General features: G+C 29.8%; 1 protein-coding gene across 1 annotated transcript in view; it reads left to right on the plus strand.

The window, feature by feature from the left end:
- LOC111618026 (AP-1 complex subunit mu-1-like) overlaps window positions 1-16085 on the plus strand; it is a 60401-nt gene that overhangs the window by 7584 nt on the left and 36732 nt on the right. The window contains exons 2-4 of the mRNA XM_023359445.1: window positions 9686-9755; window positions 11658-11814; window positions 14566-14633. Of these exons, the coding sequence (XP_023215213.1) occupies window positions 9714-9755; window positions 11658-11814; window positions 14566-14633 (267 nt within the window). The 5' untranslated portion in view covers window positions 9686-9713. The remainder of the gene's footprint in view (window positions 1-9685; window positions 9756-11657; window positions 11815-14565; window positions 14634-16085) is intronic.

Consider the following 16085-nt stretch of genomic DNA (forward strand, 5'->3'; position numbering starts at 1 on the left):
CAGTCACTTAAGTAAATAAATATTTGTTGATCTTAATTTTGAATTTAGTATATTTTGGGGTTTCTTGGGAGTTTCCATCCTTAAAACAAAATAGTCCCTGAAAAGAAAATAACAGCTAAAAATAATGCCCTAAACCAGTGGTTCCCTATTAATTTTTCCTGCGTACCACTTCAAGAAAGTGCTCAAACTCGCCCTTGTAGCAGAAATTCGTATTAATCCATACTAATATTATAAATTTGAAGGTAATTCTGTCTGCTGTCTGTCTGTTACCTTTTCACGTCTAAACCGCCGAACAGGTTTTAATAAAATTTGGCACAGAAATAGCTTACACGTTGAAGATGGACACAGGCTACATTTTACTATGAGAAAATATCTTACTCCCACGTGAAAATTCGATATAATGCGGGCAAAGCTGTGGGTAGACAGTGAGTGATAAATAGAATAAGTTTTTTTTACATTTATTACCTTTAAAATACAATTCTAATAATGAAAATAACAAAGTTATTTAATTTTAATGCGACAAATGTGCACAATTTTCTTTGCACAACTTTGTAAAATCTGGTTGCTTTTTGGTCAGCTTTGGTCTCCAGTCATCTTGGAGTCGAAGTCGGTGACGATCATTGGCGTGGCCAGAGTTTTGTTATGGGGGGTCTAGTAGAGGCCAGCCTGACACAAAATTGAATTATTTCAAATTATTGTTCATTAAAATGAAATTTTCATAGGAATCGAAAATAATTTAACACACATGAAAACTAAACATCGTCATTGACGATGTTTAGTTTTCATGTTTGTCATGGCCGAAAATCCGCTCTCGCAGAGGTATGTTACGCAAAATGGTAGTAAATATTTTATTGCTGCTTCACTGACATGATAATAATGATAATTGTACAATTTTTGTTTCTTGCGTAAGAATTTAGGTATTGTCACAAATGCATTTTTTTAAAAATGAAATTTTGAGAATATTTTTAGTTATAAATAAACGAATTTGTGCATTCCACATTGTGTTGTAAATTGCCGAATTTTTGATGGTCCCCCATTATTTTTTTAATTGCTTCATCTCATGCATTTAAATTTTAAATCAACCGATTTTAGATTGCCGCGCGTACCCCTTCATGCAAGGGGTACGCATACCACTAATTGGGAACCACTGCCCTAAACATAAAATAAAGATTGGACTTTGACTTCTTGCAGTCTTAGATCCTTATATAAATCAGATTAGATTCTGCGAGTGAAAGGTCACCCCTTCTAAGCTGGTAGACAAAACTTAGCAGAATGAATTGAAGTTTACTTAAAAATTAAATGACTACTAATTGTGCTAATTGAATGCTGTTTAATTGCTCAGTTTAAAAATTGAGTGCTCGATTAGTTTTAAAAAAATTATATAGTCTGCTAGCTTAAATAAAAATAAGTAAAAAAAAATAATGAGCAAAATAAATACTTAAAAATTTGTTTAATATTAATTAAGTGCTAATTGAGTGCTTCCAAAATGTGTAATTTTTATACAAAATTAGTAAAATACAAAACAATTACTGATATATTATTCCACTGGTACCAGATGTAAAAGAGTGAAATATAAAATTATTTTTAAAATTGTTTAAATATCATTTCAGTGCTCTATCTAAAAATTGAGTTCTTACTTACTTTTTTAAATTTGTATGTATGCTTTATTACAGTTCAATGTCATTCCAATTGTTATTAAATTTGCAATTGTTTGGTGACAAATTTATTGTAAAATCTATATAGCATATTGATTGAAATTGACTCATTATTTTGTCGTCTGTTCTGTAGCAATTGCCCATATTGTTTTACTGATATTGGCATTTCATCTTGAGGCAAATGTCAATGATGTTGCCTCATTTTTAAACACTTTTTTGAATATCATTTTAAAAGTGTCATGGTACTCCCAGTTTCTGTCAAATGTCACTTTCCAAAGTGACAAAATTAGGTGTTTTTCTGACTATTCAAACAGGATAAATGTGATCAATTGTCAGTTTAAAGAGGTAATGATTTTTAGAAACTAGGTACAATATCACTACTAGGGTTTCTCATTTCCTGGTCTTTTGCTTGTCCCGGGATCCCGGGAAATCCCGGGATAGAATTAATTATTTTTAAAGTATACAAAATATCTTGAAATCAAATGATATAATTATTTTCCATTTTTTAAAGTAATTTTAAAGTTCTGTAACCTCCAAAATCATATTAATAATGCTGTGTAAGGTCTATAGGCCTATAATAAAAATTACCTTTAAATAACGTAGAAATTTTCACAAATAGAAAAAAATTAATTAAAGTTTGCTGGAAACTGCATACAACAACAACAAAAAAAAATGTTTTGAATTGAGTTAAAAATTAAAAAAAATAAACTTCTAATTTAGAAGGTAATTTTCGTTTTTTAAATAAAATATAATACAAAATATTGCAAACTTTTATAAGATTTTAAAAAGCAAAGATGGTCAATACTCCGATAACTCACTCTAATTCTTATTTTAGTAATGAAAAGTCTTGCCACCGAGAATGCCCTTTCCGATTCAATTGATGTGATTGGAATAGTGTTTAATGCATTTAAGAGAAGACAGATATTATGTGTTTTTTCACCTGTAGCCTGGAAGATTTCGAGTTCGTTTTCGAGATTGTAGTACTTCTTTCGCTCTCTAGTATTCTTGATTTGTCTACCTTGGCTGCTTTAATAGCGGCATCAAGCTTAGAGCTCGATAATTCGGCAATTCATTTGGCTTTAATAATCAGGTTTATGAAGAAAAACTTCATACTTGCAGACTTTGTACTCGTTTGTATCCTTGCCCAATTTGCACAATCTGGCGTCAGGCATTTATTGAAGCTACTGGGCATGGTTAAAACTCAAGACAGCGTAAGCACAATTATTCCAGATATTACAGGTTCCGACAAGTAAAGAATTTTTATAGTCCTGCCACAAATAAGCTATATATTGATTATTGACCATTTGTGACATGCTATAACGAGCAAAAATTTAAAAAAACTAATAGGTAGGTTTAAAATTAATAAATACAAATGTATTCTGGCAGTGAATGAGTTAATTATGCTTTCTATTTGCAAAATTCCTCAACCTTAACACAAAATAAGAAAAAAGTGAATTTTTAAGAAATTTACGGGATTTCCCGGGATAAGAAAAATTTCCCGGGATATTTCCCGGGTTAAAAAAACAACCGGGATCCCGGAATCCCGTTTGAGAAACCCTAATCAATACCTATTTTGTTGAATTAAGCAAATTTAATTTAACCAAATGTCAGGTAAAATAATATTGACTTATGAAAACATATTCATGTAAACAATCGGCATTAGTTTTATCACCTGATGCTTTTGTTACAATCAATTTTTTAGAACTAGAAATTTCTCACCAAGCATGATGGACTACTTTCTGTGAGAAAGTAGAGATTGAAGAATTAAGAAGAGTAGCTAATGATTCTACAAATTAAGTAGTCCATACTGTATGTAAAGGATAATTAATGTGTGATAATACCTTTTTATATAACAGGCTTGTTATATCATTATTTCCAATTAGATAATACATGTTGGTAAAAAAAAAGTCACTTAACACCCCTTCTACAGAATATAGAATGTACCCAAAGAATGTACAGTACATTGAGCACATCATGTAACATACATAAGTGTGTAACTGTTTGAGGTAGGTCAATAAAATCTTTCAGCAATCAGTTCCTTGTGAAATTTTGATCCTAAATGGTGTGTCACGCGACTTCTTTCCCATTTACAGTTTTATAGTTGCATTCAATATGGCTGCCATCAAGATGACAGTCATGCATGTAATCTGCTTTCCCCTTGGTCTAATATGTTCTTGACATGAGCAAATTAATTTTGGGTATATTCTGTAGTCAAGGGTATTAAGTGACTTTCTTTCCCACTCTGTAAAATGTCATGTGGTCACCATAAAAAGTTTTCTTTTTAATTGTTGTAGAATCAACACAAATGTGGCTGTTTTAAAATTTAATAAAGTAAATTTTAAATTATTCCATTTGCCAAAATATTTAAAACTCCAACTTATGGTAAATGAATTCACCAACATTACTGCAACATAAGTAACGTCATTGAGCTGAAATCGATCAAACCTTTTTTCTATAGCTAATAACTAATATTTCCTCAAATTAAGTATCTTATTCTTTCCATTGGAACAAAAAGAATATAACCAAAATTTCACCTGGATTGATGAAAATAGTAAGAGTTATAGGAAATTTACAAACACACACAAACAAACTATGGCTTTTATATTATTAATAGAATAAATGACAACTAACAATTGAAAAAACAAACTGCATAACAATTTTTTAAATTACATTTCATATAATTCTGTATGAATTTGAACCCAGTTCCAACTATTTCTTTATTATTGTCCATAACTAATACTATACCTCTTAGGGCTCTCAGAGCAGAGAGGCCTATTCAACAGAACTGCAATCGTCTGACCAAAAAATAACTAATGCTATATAAAATATGAATAACTGTTATATATTTTACTAATTTCGTATAAAAATTAAGTTTTTGAATCAATCAATTAGCACTTAATTAATATTAAACAAATTTTTCATTAAGTGTTTATTTTGCTCATTATTTGTTTGACTGCTAACTTTTATTTAAGCTAGCAGGCTATATAATTTAAAAAAAAAAATAATTAAGTTTGAATATCAAACTTTTTACAGGTTGAGTTGCTCTACATTATACACTTGAGAACTCTTATGTAATTCCAATATACCATGTACAGGTAACCCTGTATAACACGGCACTTCTATAGCACGGATTCGCTCTAACGTGGTTCAAGAATTGGGTAAAACCCTCGTACAACAGGAAATGTAATAAATTTTTACATACTTAACTAATAATAGTTCACGAAAATTATTATTTTCGTGAACTATTAGTACTTAAGTATGTAAATTTTCTCTTCTCGCCTTCTGTCGATACAGGTGGTCCTTCTCAAAACTTGTTTCAATGTTGCCAGATCGCGACGCTTCTGCTTCTGATGTTGCTGAATGTTTTTCCCTTATTTCCATACTCTCTTTATTCTTCATAAGTGCTTAGCACCATATAAGGAAATTTATAAAGACCTTATTACTAGAAGCAAGCAATCTAAAATTACATACATTTTGCAAAAGGTAAAGCATGGATCTGAAGATAATGCAGAAAAATGCTCAGAGGATAAGGATAACTTGCCAAAAAGAAAACGCTCTTGGTTAATTAATAGTGTTTTTAGTGATGACGAAGAAACCATTGTTTAATTTATATTAATATGTATCACATTTAATGAAGATATTTATCTTAATTATGAAAATATACTAGCATGTTTTTTAATTTTTGGAACCTAACCCTCCTTTTCATATTAGTTCTTTGTTTCGTATAACACGGATTCGCATAACACAGCAATTTTTTGGAACGTAACTACCGTGTTATACGGGGGTTACCTGTATGTAGAAGTGAACTAATGTTTTTGATCCTTTTCTTTTTGGATCTTCCTCAGGTCCAGTTTTTCTTGGAAGATAAAAAGTTAAATTTAGCTCTAACCCTAGTTAAGGTCATCATTAGGTTCTTATGTAAATTTCTACCTACATGATTTACTGGAGTTATAAATGAGTTCTTAAGTGTATAATGTACAGCAACTCCAATCTGTAAAGAGTTTGATATTCAAACTATAGAGGGGTGCATGCAGGGGCGGATCTACATAGAGACTAATAAAACTTAAGCCCTGTCCCCCCAAGTGTCAAGGGCCCACAAAAATTGAATTATCATCATAAATTTTTAATACTTTTTCATTAACAATGAGCCCTTTTTGTATAGTAAAAAATAGTTAATATTAATAACATAATAATAATGATAATTTATAGTATTATTTGTATTAACAAAAACTGGGGCCCCATTGGACTTCAATAAGACCTAGGCCCCAAAAAACTTAGATCTGCCTCTGGGTGTATGTGATGTCAAACAACTCTGCTCATATATGCAGAGACTGTGCAAAGAAGTGTCATATAGATTGCTTGTTGGTTTTGTTGTCAATCTCGATATCTCCATCTAACTCATATTCTTTTAAGTTTAATTTCAATTTATTATGATTTATTGCCTAGTATTTGGTTGCAATTCTAACCACAGAAGGCATAAAGATTGGTCATTTTTCCAAATTCCAGCAGTAATTCACCATCACGATAAAAAAACCAAATATTTTTTATGGCAAAGGCAAACAGAATGGCTTGCCAGCAAACTGAAAACGAAAAAGAATTGTATCTAAGTCACAAACAGAACTTACTGCTATTATGATACATAATTTGGAGCAGGAATGTGATGCACTTCGAGAAAACTAGTAACATTAAAAGCAACAGCCACCATAAATGATTTTTATTCTATTGAGTCATTTCAAGGAAATGATGAAAAAACAAGATTTTTTACAGGAGTGATAAACTTCAATGTCCTTCTGGTTGTATTTGACTTATGTTCTGCTGCTGTTCATCATTCAGACCAAAGCAAATTAACATAGTTTCAGGAATTTCTGATGTGTTTGATGAGATTAAGAATGAATTTGTGTCATCAGGATCTTGCCTACAGGTTCCACAATCAATAGTTTCAAGAATTCTGGAAAAATGGACAGCTGTTTTGTATGTTTGTTTGTCTGATTTAATTCACTGGGCAGATAGGAACATTTTATAGCAAACAATGCCTAGTGTATTTAAAAACTGCCTTGGAGAAAATGTTGCCACAATAATAGATTGTTTTGAAATTTTTATTGATAGAGTTTCATCATAATCTTGAGAGAAAAATCTGGTGGTTTCATTTTATATGAGTCCCATCCAATAAAAGAAATTTTCACTATATTTTTTCAAATCATTACCTTTTAAATCAGCTGCATAGCCATATAAATTTCCTTTCTTTCACGTTAACATCATAGAGTGAACAAGCAAGGCAACGTGAAATGAGCAACCAATATGGCAGACGATTGTTTTGTTGTGCAGTGTGGTAACGTTATATCACGTGACTGCATCTCCTCTATATAAGCAAAGCCGGCTCTTTCATACAAGAATGTCTGTCCTTACATATTCTATACACATAGAATGCTATGATTTAACATTAAATATTTTAATTTCTAAAATTAAACTAAAATTTGCAAATAATTACAGTCAATATGAAAACTAATTTTTAAATCAAAACCTAAAAAAAATAAATGTAATGTTCAGAAATTAACTAAAAATTCAATCAGTTTAATTTTTTGGGGAATGGAATGGAGTGAAAGGTGGAAAGTGGTGGTATTAAATCATTTTACTTTCCTGGCTGTTATACAATAGAGAAAATGTTGTAATTGATCAAATTTTCATGATTTTTTTGCATTTCTTGACATTTTAAGTTCCTGGTTTCAAAAACATCAAAAAAGGGAACAAAATTGTGTATAGTGGCCTTTTTTTTTCCTTATACTTAGGACCCATTAAAACAAAACTTTTGAAATTTGGCAGGAATACTTCTACTATAAGTAATAGATATGTATTATATCAATGGTGCGGTTTTCTTTATATTCTTTTAAGAGGTCAATTTTTAAAAAATATTTCTTCAAAAAAACCATAAACCTAAATAATGGCATGGACGTTGACAATGTATGAGGGGAAATGGGAGGGACTAAAGAGCAAGAAAACAGAAAGAAAGAAAGACGGTTGAAAATACCTTAGGGGATGCATCATCAATACAGCGTAGCTGTATGTCTAAACATAAAACAGGTTAGTTCACTATTGTGTAAATGTATCCAAATAATGAAAGTTATAATAATTGTTGTAATTTGTAAAATTGTAATTTTACCGTAATAATCACTGTAATAATTGAATTTATATCAATTTATAGAAATGTAACAACTGATGAGGGATGCAAGTTACACAAACATAGTGCACTCGAAATGCATAGTGAATAAATAGTAACGAAGATAACACTCAGAAGTTTTTGTCTCTGATAAAATGCGGTCCAGACAAAAAAACGTTGGTTAACTTCTTTGGATTTAATCTATAAAGTCTCATCAATTTTTTTGAAGAAATATTTTTAAAAATTGACCTTTTAAAGAAATACTTCTATTTGTAGGGCATTGATATTATTACATTTTAGAGATTATAAGTCAAGGGGGAAATAGAGGGAGTTAGGGAGTCATATCTGTAGTGGGATCAGACAATGGTAAGTTTACTCATTATTTAAGTATCCTTTAATCCAGTTGTAGAAATCTGGCAACTCTAACAATATTTGTTTTTCACTGCTGCTAAACAGTATCTGTTTTTCTATGTCAGGGATAACTGAAATATAAGGAATTTGCTTTAAGTATATAAGTGCACACATACATACACAATACATCCATTCCCATAGAGCTAACAAAAACATGTTTTACACTCAGTATGATATTCGCTCAGATGTCCAAGTTAACAAGGTTTGTGTTTGTGGGTTAGGCAAAAAATAATAATCAAAAAATCTGACAGTCTTTCTTGGCCACTAATGGCATGTACTGTACAATACTGTACAACACTGGTTCAGGTATGACTACTATATCACAAACACATTCACATAGAATGGATGACACCCCCACTTGGCCAAGGGCTTCAGCAGCAATCTATCCACTGACCACCATGGTTGGAAAATCACACAAATGGATAAAATGGACTCAAAAAATAAATGATTTTATCATCTATACTACCTACTATACTATTACTAAACTCAAATCAGATATGACAGTATACAGACATACATATTATACGACAAATTCACACAAAAACATCCACATTTCACTGTTATAGAGTTAAAAGGTTGTTAATCAGAAAATAACAATACACAACAACTTTATTCCACAGACAAGTGCATGAATGTATCAAACAAAAAGTTGCACAACAGATATATCAACTTAATAAAATTACATTCTTCTTGGTACTGGAACAATGCAAAATGCATCATTCCTGCATTAATAAGTGTTTACAGTGTATTGTGTCATTTCCACATTTTGGTTGATTATTAAAAACATTTTGAATGCAGATTTTGTTTTTTGGTCTTATTGAATATGGGAAAACGTATTATGTGCAGATCTGAGAAATAGGAATGCATTGTGGTTGATTTTTTGCTCAATGAGCATTTTTGCTTTTTAAGCTTAACATGGTTATTTGCAATGATTTGTTAGTATTGATTAAAATTTGATCATGAGTACTAAAAGTTATTGATATATGAAATATATGTAAACTATTGATGGTTAAACATTAAAAGTTAGCAGTTAAACTGTAGCTAATTGTAATTAGGAATAAACATCTTGGCAATGTTAAATGTTGTTTACAATATTCTTATTTAAAACGTAAAATTTTCATTTCATTAAAAAATTATATTAATGTAAAAAAAAGGATTTTATAAAATCCATTATTCTTATTAAACAAATTATATCTGCTAAAACGAGCACAGTGTTTGATTCTACGATGATTGAATATTGTATTTATCTAGCAAATTGCAGTTTATTCAGTTGTTAGCATAGATTAATAGAAATCATATCTATGTAAAATGTTATGTTTACATGTAATAATTTGCTTTTTTATATTTTTATGATGTATTTAATATAAATTAATGTTTGTTGTACATTTTATCTTTAAATCACAGTTCTTATATTTATAGTCATTGTATTATATTTAATTATATTTTAAAATATTTTTATTTAAAGAAATCAAGTTGGAATTATTTTAGTCAACATGTCTGCTTCTGCAATTTATGTTCTTGATTTAAAAGGCAAGGTAAATAACACTTTTTATTGTCTATCATAAGTTTTTATTGAAATTTATAGAAAATATGATTCGGAAAAGATAAAATTTAATTAAATGAATTTAATAAGTTAAAAAAATGACAGTGCAAACTTTTAAAATCATATTATGAGAAATCAGCAAATGTATTCAATGTTATATTAAGCTCTGAAAAAGATGTAATAAATAAGTTTAAATATTTTTTGCTTCTTGTAATTATTTATGTAATTAATCAGAAGAATATCACAACTAAATTTTATTAGTTAAAATTAAACAAAGATTATCACATCTTTTTTCTCCGGCAATTTTTATTTTGCAGACATTTTAAGGTTTATTAACATTGTTCTGTGTTCCAAATCCTATACCTTTTGGAATGTTCTTTCATAAGTCATATTTAAAAATGAAAGAAAGTGTGTTCCACATCTAAAATGGTTTTTATCTGCTGTTCAGTAATGGCTTTATGCCTAAGGATTGGTGTATTAAACATCCATCTACTGACATACTTCTGATGTTAGCCTAATTATGGTCAAATTGCAAAGGAATTTATAAAAGTTCAAAAATTGGTATTATATGTGCAGAGATCTCTACACGGAGTTCTGTGGAGAGTTTCTCACCAAAGTCCAATAGTATGTGGATTCAAAAACTTTCACTTTTGGACTTGCAATTTTTGATAACAATAACTGGCTGATAACATTAAACAGATGATAAAATTTTAATTACTGAATTTATTACTGAATTTATTACAAACGATTACAGTGTGTCATGTACAATTTGTATTTATCGTAAACTATGCACTTAATACAACGTTACACATTTATACATGCTACATTTCTTATAAACAATTGTTTTTAACTCATCAGATCAAATTAAACAAGAGAAATCATGATAGGAATGTTTATATCCAAGAATATGCTTCATGTAAAGATCTACAATACATGTATTTTCTAAGAATTTTTGTCATGCCCTTACAGTATGTAAAAGATAACAGTTTTTTCAGTTAAAATTAAGCAAAAAAAGGTCCATTTAGTGTGAATTTTCAAAGAATTCTTATCACTTGTCCCAAAGTGTAATTATCATAATTTATGTAATAGTTGAAGTTTGATTATACTAGACAGATTATTTTTAACTAATTTTATATAGTGTTCTTGGACTGGTTGATTATGATAACAATAGCTGATTGATAACATTATCCATGATTATAATAACAGAATTTCACTGTATTAATTATAATAAAATGGCAAAAAGCATAATTTTGAGGGTAGAGATTAATTTTATAAAAAATTGTAAATGCTAATAACAAGTAAAATCTTCATTAAGTTTGGCCCCACTTCAAATATGACACAAATCCTCTTCTATCTCCTCCATCCCCTTGTCCTTTAACTACCAAAATTTATAGCATCAATGACCCTAATATACAAATCTGTATGCAAAATTTCAGAAATTTTCAGCAAAAGTCACAGGAGTTATTAAGCTTCAAAGTGGCTGAACAAAATCATTTCACACACTAACATTCATACATACATAAAAAACTTCCAACTCTTTTTGCATTTCTTAACATTTCAAGGTCCTCAGATTCCAAAAATTAAAAATTTTGGAGGGGTTATTTTCTTGACTAGTTGCCATACTGTCCCTCTTACAGGTTTTAGTTTTTTTTTTTACTTTCCCAAGTAAAAGAAAAAACTAAAACCTGTTCAAAATGGAAACCTGCCAGAGTAGAAAAAATAATTCCATTTACACAGGTTTTACTGTGTTAATTGCATAAATGTTAAATTAATTATATTTTAATCTAATAATTATGTTAAATATATTAATGTTATAAAAATATTATTAATGTAGCATCCATTATGCTATTAATAACTATTCAAATTATAATAAAATTTTATTTATACTTTTTAGGTGTTAATTTCACGAAATTATAGAGGTGATATTGACATGTCTGTAATAGATAAATTTATGCCATTGTTAATGGAAAAAGAGGAAGAAGGATGCATGAGTCCAATTTTGTCACACAATAGTGTTACATTTATGTACATTAAATATAACAATTTATATCGTATCCTTTATAATACTGAATTGTTTATAATTAAAATAATAATAATAATAATAATAATATAATTAATAAATTATATTTCTTTTATATACATATAATATGAAGTACAATTAATAAATTTCCAAACTGAAATTATTGACTAGAGTTATGGAATAATTCCATCTTTATATTCTTTTCAAAATAATTCTTATTATAATATATTTTTTGTGCAAATGCTGAAAGTGGATTAATATATTGAATTTATGTTGAAACTGCATTCACTTCTTCAGTACTACTGAAATGTTGACCATAAAACATGTATTTTTGGACATGTTTTATGGTCATCATTTTAGTAGTACTGAAGAAGATTGGGAAAAAATATTTACAGGGAAAAAGTTTAGAGAATTTGTATGGTGAGGAAATTTCCTGGTTCAATGTTTATCTAGCTCTCATTAGATAAAGAGAATATATGGAAGGGAAGTACAGTAGACTCTCCCTCTTCTGGACTGATCAAAGGCAATCAAGAATTTTTGAGTATATTGTACACTACTCTGAATTTTCTGTTTTATGTTTTGGAACTCTGCTTACTGATTTGATGATTTTACAATCTCTTACACTTACTTCTGTAAAATATATACATTTTCCTCTATTTCAGCCTTCACATGCATGTGTCAAGAATGATGCATGCATGTGAAGACTCATTCCTGATGTCTTGGTGCTTGATTCTTTCTAGTTCAGAATGGATGTGTTTTATGCATATTAAAATATGAATAAAGAGACAATATGTAGTAATCACCAATGAAGAAGAATTAAGGTGATTGGGAGTAGAAAAGAGTGAATTAATAAAGAAGAAAGAAAACAAACTTAATGTTGGAACACTGAATGTGACTGAGTTAATTAAAATTACCTAGAATCAAAAGGTTTGTTTATAAAAGCAATTATTATTTTGAATAAAGCACTATCACACTCAAATGAAGAAACCTCAAAGAATGGAGATTTTATTGTTCAATTTTTGTCTCCAAACATCACTAGCTTGCTGCAACTATTAGATCAATGTACAATTGAAACATTGAAGAGTTATTATCAAAAGCTTATGCTTCAGTCAGTTTTTGTGACAGACTGATACTACTATTTTGGATAATCTTAAATCAGTAAACATATAAAAGATGCAATAGTCTGGTCTGATGAGGCATGGGAGAGACTTCAAAGCTCTACCCTGAAAAAATATTTGAATAAACTTTCCAATGAAATTTATGAGGATGCAAGAGATTGATTTGACAAATACTACACACAAACTTCCTGGTTCTGAAAGCATCACAGAAACAGAAGTTACAGACTGGTTAAAAAGTGATGATGATTTAGAACTCATGGATCAAGGAATTTTAAAGCTCATGAATAAAAAAGGTAAAGGATGAGAGCAGCAGCAATGAACGAGCTTGTTGAATAGAAATGTAATTCTTTGGAGGAAGCATTTTGAGTGTTCGAAATAGGTGCTTATTTTTTATTGCACTCTTACTTTTCCATACTGCAATGTGTATATTTTTTATTTTTTATTTTTTTTTTATTGAGGTTACGTTGAAGTTTGATGAAAAACACAATAGAGAGGTTGCGGCTGATGTTTTCATCATGAAAACATGAACGTTGGACATTCAGTGCCTCCTTCCTGTAAGCTTAGAAGTTTGACAATGGCGTTTGGAACATCGAGCATGATTCCACTGACGTTCCAAACACCATTGTCAAACTTCTAGGCTTACAAGAAGGTGACGCTGAACGTCTGATGTTAACGTTTTTGCTATGAAAACATCGGCTACAACCTCTCTAATATATCTATCAACCACTGCTGACATGATAATGATGAGGCATTGGCATGATGTAGCAGCAAATTGAGCAAAGAATAAAAGAAACAACTTTAAAAAATATTATGTTAAAGTTATTTTCAAAATAAATTGTATTTATCAAAAATAAGTACAAAAGTCAAAATAAACATTTTTTTTATACAAACAATACAGTAGGCATATATGTTAGTCTCACTTAAAAAATATCACTCTCTTATCTGGATCTTTCTCAAATCTAGATCACTCACTTCCATCTGCATTAGTTCAGATATGGGGGGAGTCTATTGTATTGGTATGCAAGAGCATCCAACTTTTTATTCATTTCTAAATCACTTTTCTTGTGATCACTAAGCACTTATGATGTATAGATTTCATGTAATTGTTACTAGATTTGCTCATATTATAATTGGTTTTGATCCTCTTGAGAGGATGAAGTTATAATAAATAATAAACCAAATTATAATAAATATGTGCAAATCTACTATAAATAACTAAAATAACTACTATATTATTTGTTTGTATACAAATCTGTCACAATTGTATGAACTAAACTTAGCTGGTCATGTGTTATCCGATTTTGGTGTTGCATGTGCATTTCTGATGGTGTATAATAAAGTTTAGTAGCAATAAATAGGAAAAAATATCTAAAAGATACATTGTGAGTAGTACGTTTATTTCTCATTGTAAGTATTATTGGATTCTATGAGCCAATTTTTCCACTTTCCTGGGATTCGGGAACGGGAAAACAAAAAGTCTTCCTGAGAATGGATTGGAAGGATTCCTGCTTGGAAACCCTAGTTATGCTACTATTATATGCATGTGCCAATGCAGCAACAACACAAAACAGAGTAATTATGTTGGAAACTAATTGATTGTACTTCATATGTTTATTAATGTAATTATATATATATATATATATACTTTCTTTAACTATTTTAAGTTGTGGCCACAACAAAGAAAAATGCAAATATTGCTCTTGTGTTTGTTTTTCTTCACAAAATTGTACAGGTAAATATAATTTGTTGAGAGATTGTTAATATTTTATTAATTTTTATTAAATATCTGATTAGCAATGCTATTTTTATACTTTCCTTAAATCAGAATATTTTTGCCTTTGGTTTTTTTTACTTTTTTTTTACAATCACACAAACAAACAAACACAATATGTATATAGGTGTTTCAAAAGTCTAGATATACATAATGTAATATGTCTATGGATGATGATAGGCCAAACTAAACAATGGGAGTATGTTCTGATACATCGTGAATACAATGATTACCATAAAGTTGACTTGGAATGGCATTTTCAAGGTCATTCAAAGAATATTTTCAAAACTGTGCATCCGAGACCAAAAATGTCAATTAGAAAGTTGTAGGTCATACAAAAATCAGCAAGAATCTGTTTTTTCAGTACATAAACACGAAAATAAAATGAAAAAACAAATCCAAAAATGTGAGCGAAATTTTGTTGTTGTCATGCAGTGAAGCACCTTTGGTTGTTTTGTCTGAATTAGAACATTTCAGGTGCTTTAATATTTGCTGAATATATCACATAGCAATGTTATGTTTGACATATAAATTCTTTTTTGTATCTGTCAGTGTCAAGACATGCTAACTTGTTACAAATACAAAAAATTTTGTATTTGTTAATTCTGAAATAGATAATTGACACAAAACAAAGATATAAAAACTAACTCTATTCGGCAATTTTTTTCTACAGTCATTAATTACTTTATCATAAAAATCACTTGTCATTGAGTCCATCAAAGTATTTAAAAGCTTTTTTTCTATTGAAAGCAATGCTAGTGACAACAATCTTTCCTCTTAGAGTGTTCCTTGCAAATGAATGAATTCATTTTATGGTTGAAAAACTGCACTCAACAGATGCACTCGTAGATGGTACCATAAAAATTAATGATATTACGAGGGCTGTTCGGAAAGTTCGCGGCCTCACATAGAAAAACAAACAAAATAATGTTAAAACTTTTTTTATTTTTCAATGTAATCTCCTCTGTTAGCAATGCACTTATTCCAGCGATGTCCTAGCTTTTTTATGCCATCACAATAGGTCGATTTGTCAAGGTGTGCAAAATACTCGTTCACTTCAGAGATGACTTCGTCATTTGAGTGGAATCTCTTTCCAGCTAAGAATTTTTTTAGGTTTGGAAAAAGGTGGAAATCACTGGGGGCCAAATCAGGTGAGTACAGTGGATGTGGAACTAATTGGAAGCGAAGTTCGTTTATCTTTTGTTCAGTGATTCTGGCGGAATGTGCAGGTGCATTATCATGGTGGAACAGAACTTTTTTCTTCTTCAAGTGTGGCCTCTTTTCTTCGATTTCTTTCTTTAGTTTTTCCAAAAGTTCACAGTAATAGACAGCATTAATGGTCTTTCCTCTTTCTAGGTAGTCAATAAAGATGATGCCTTTAGCATCCCAAAAAACCGAGGCCATCACTTTACC

Source organism: Centruroides sculpturatus, unplaced genomic scaffold, assembly GCF_000671375.1.
Source record: "Centruroides sculpturatus isolate CEXI.00-Female unplaced genomic scaffold, Cexi_2.0 scaffold47, whole genome shotgun sequence".
NCBI classification, from domain to species: domain Eukaryota; kingdom Metazoa; phylum Arthropoda; class Arachnida; order Scorpiones; family Buthidae; genus Centruroides; species Centruroides sculpturatus.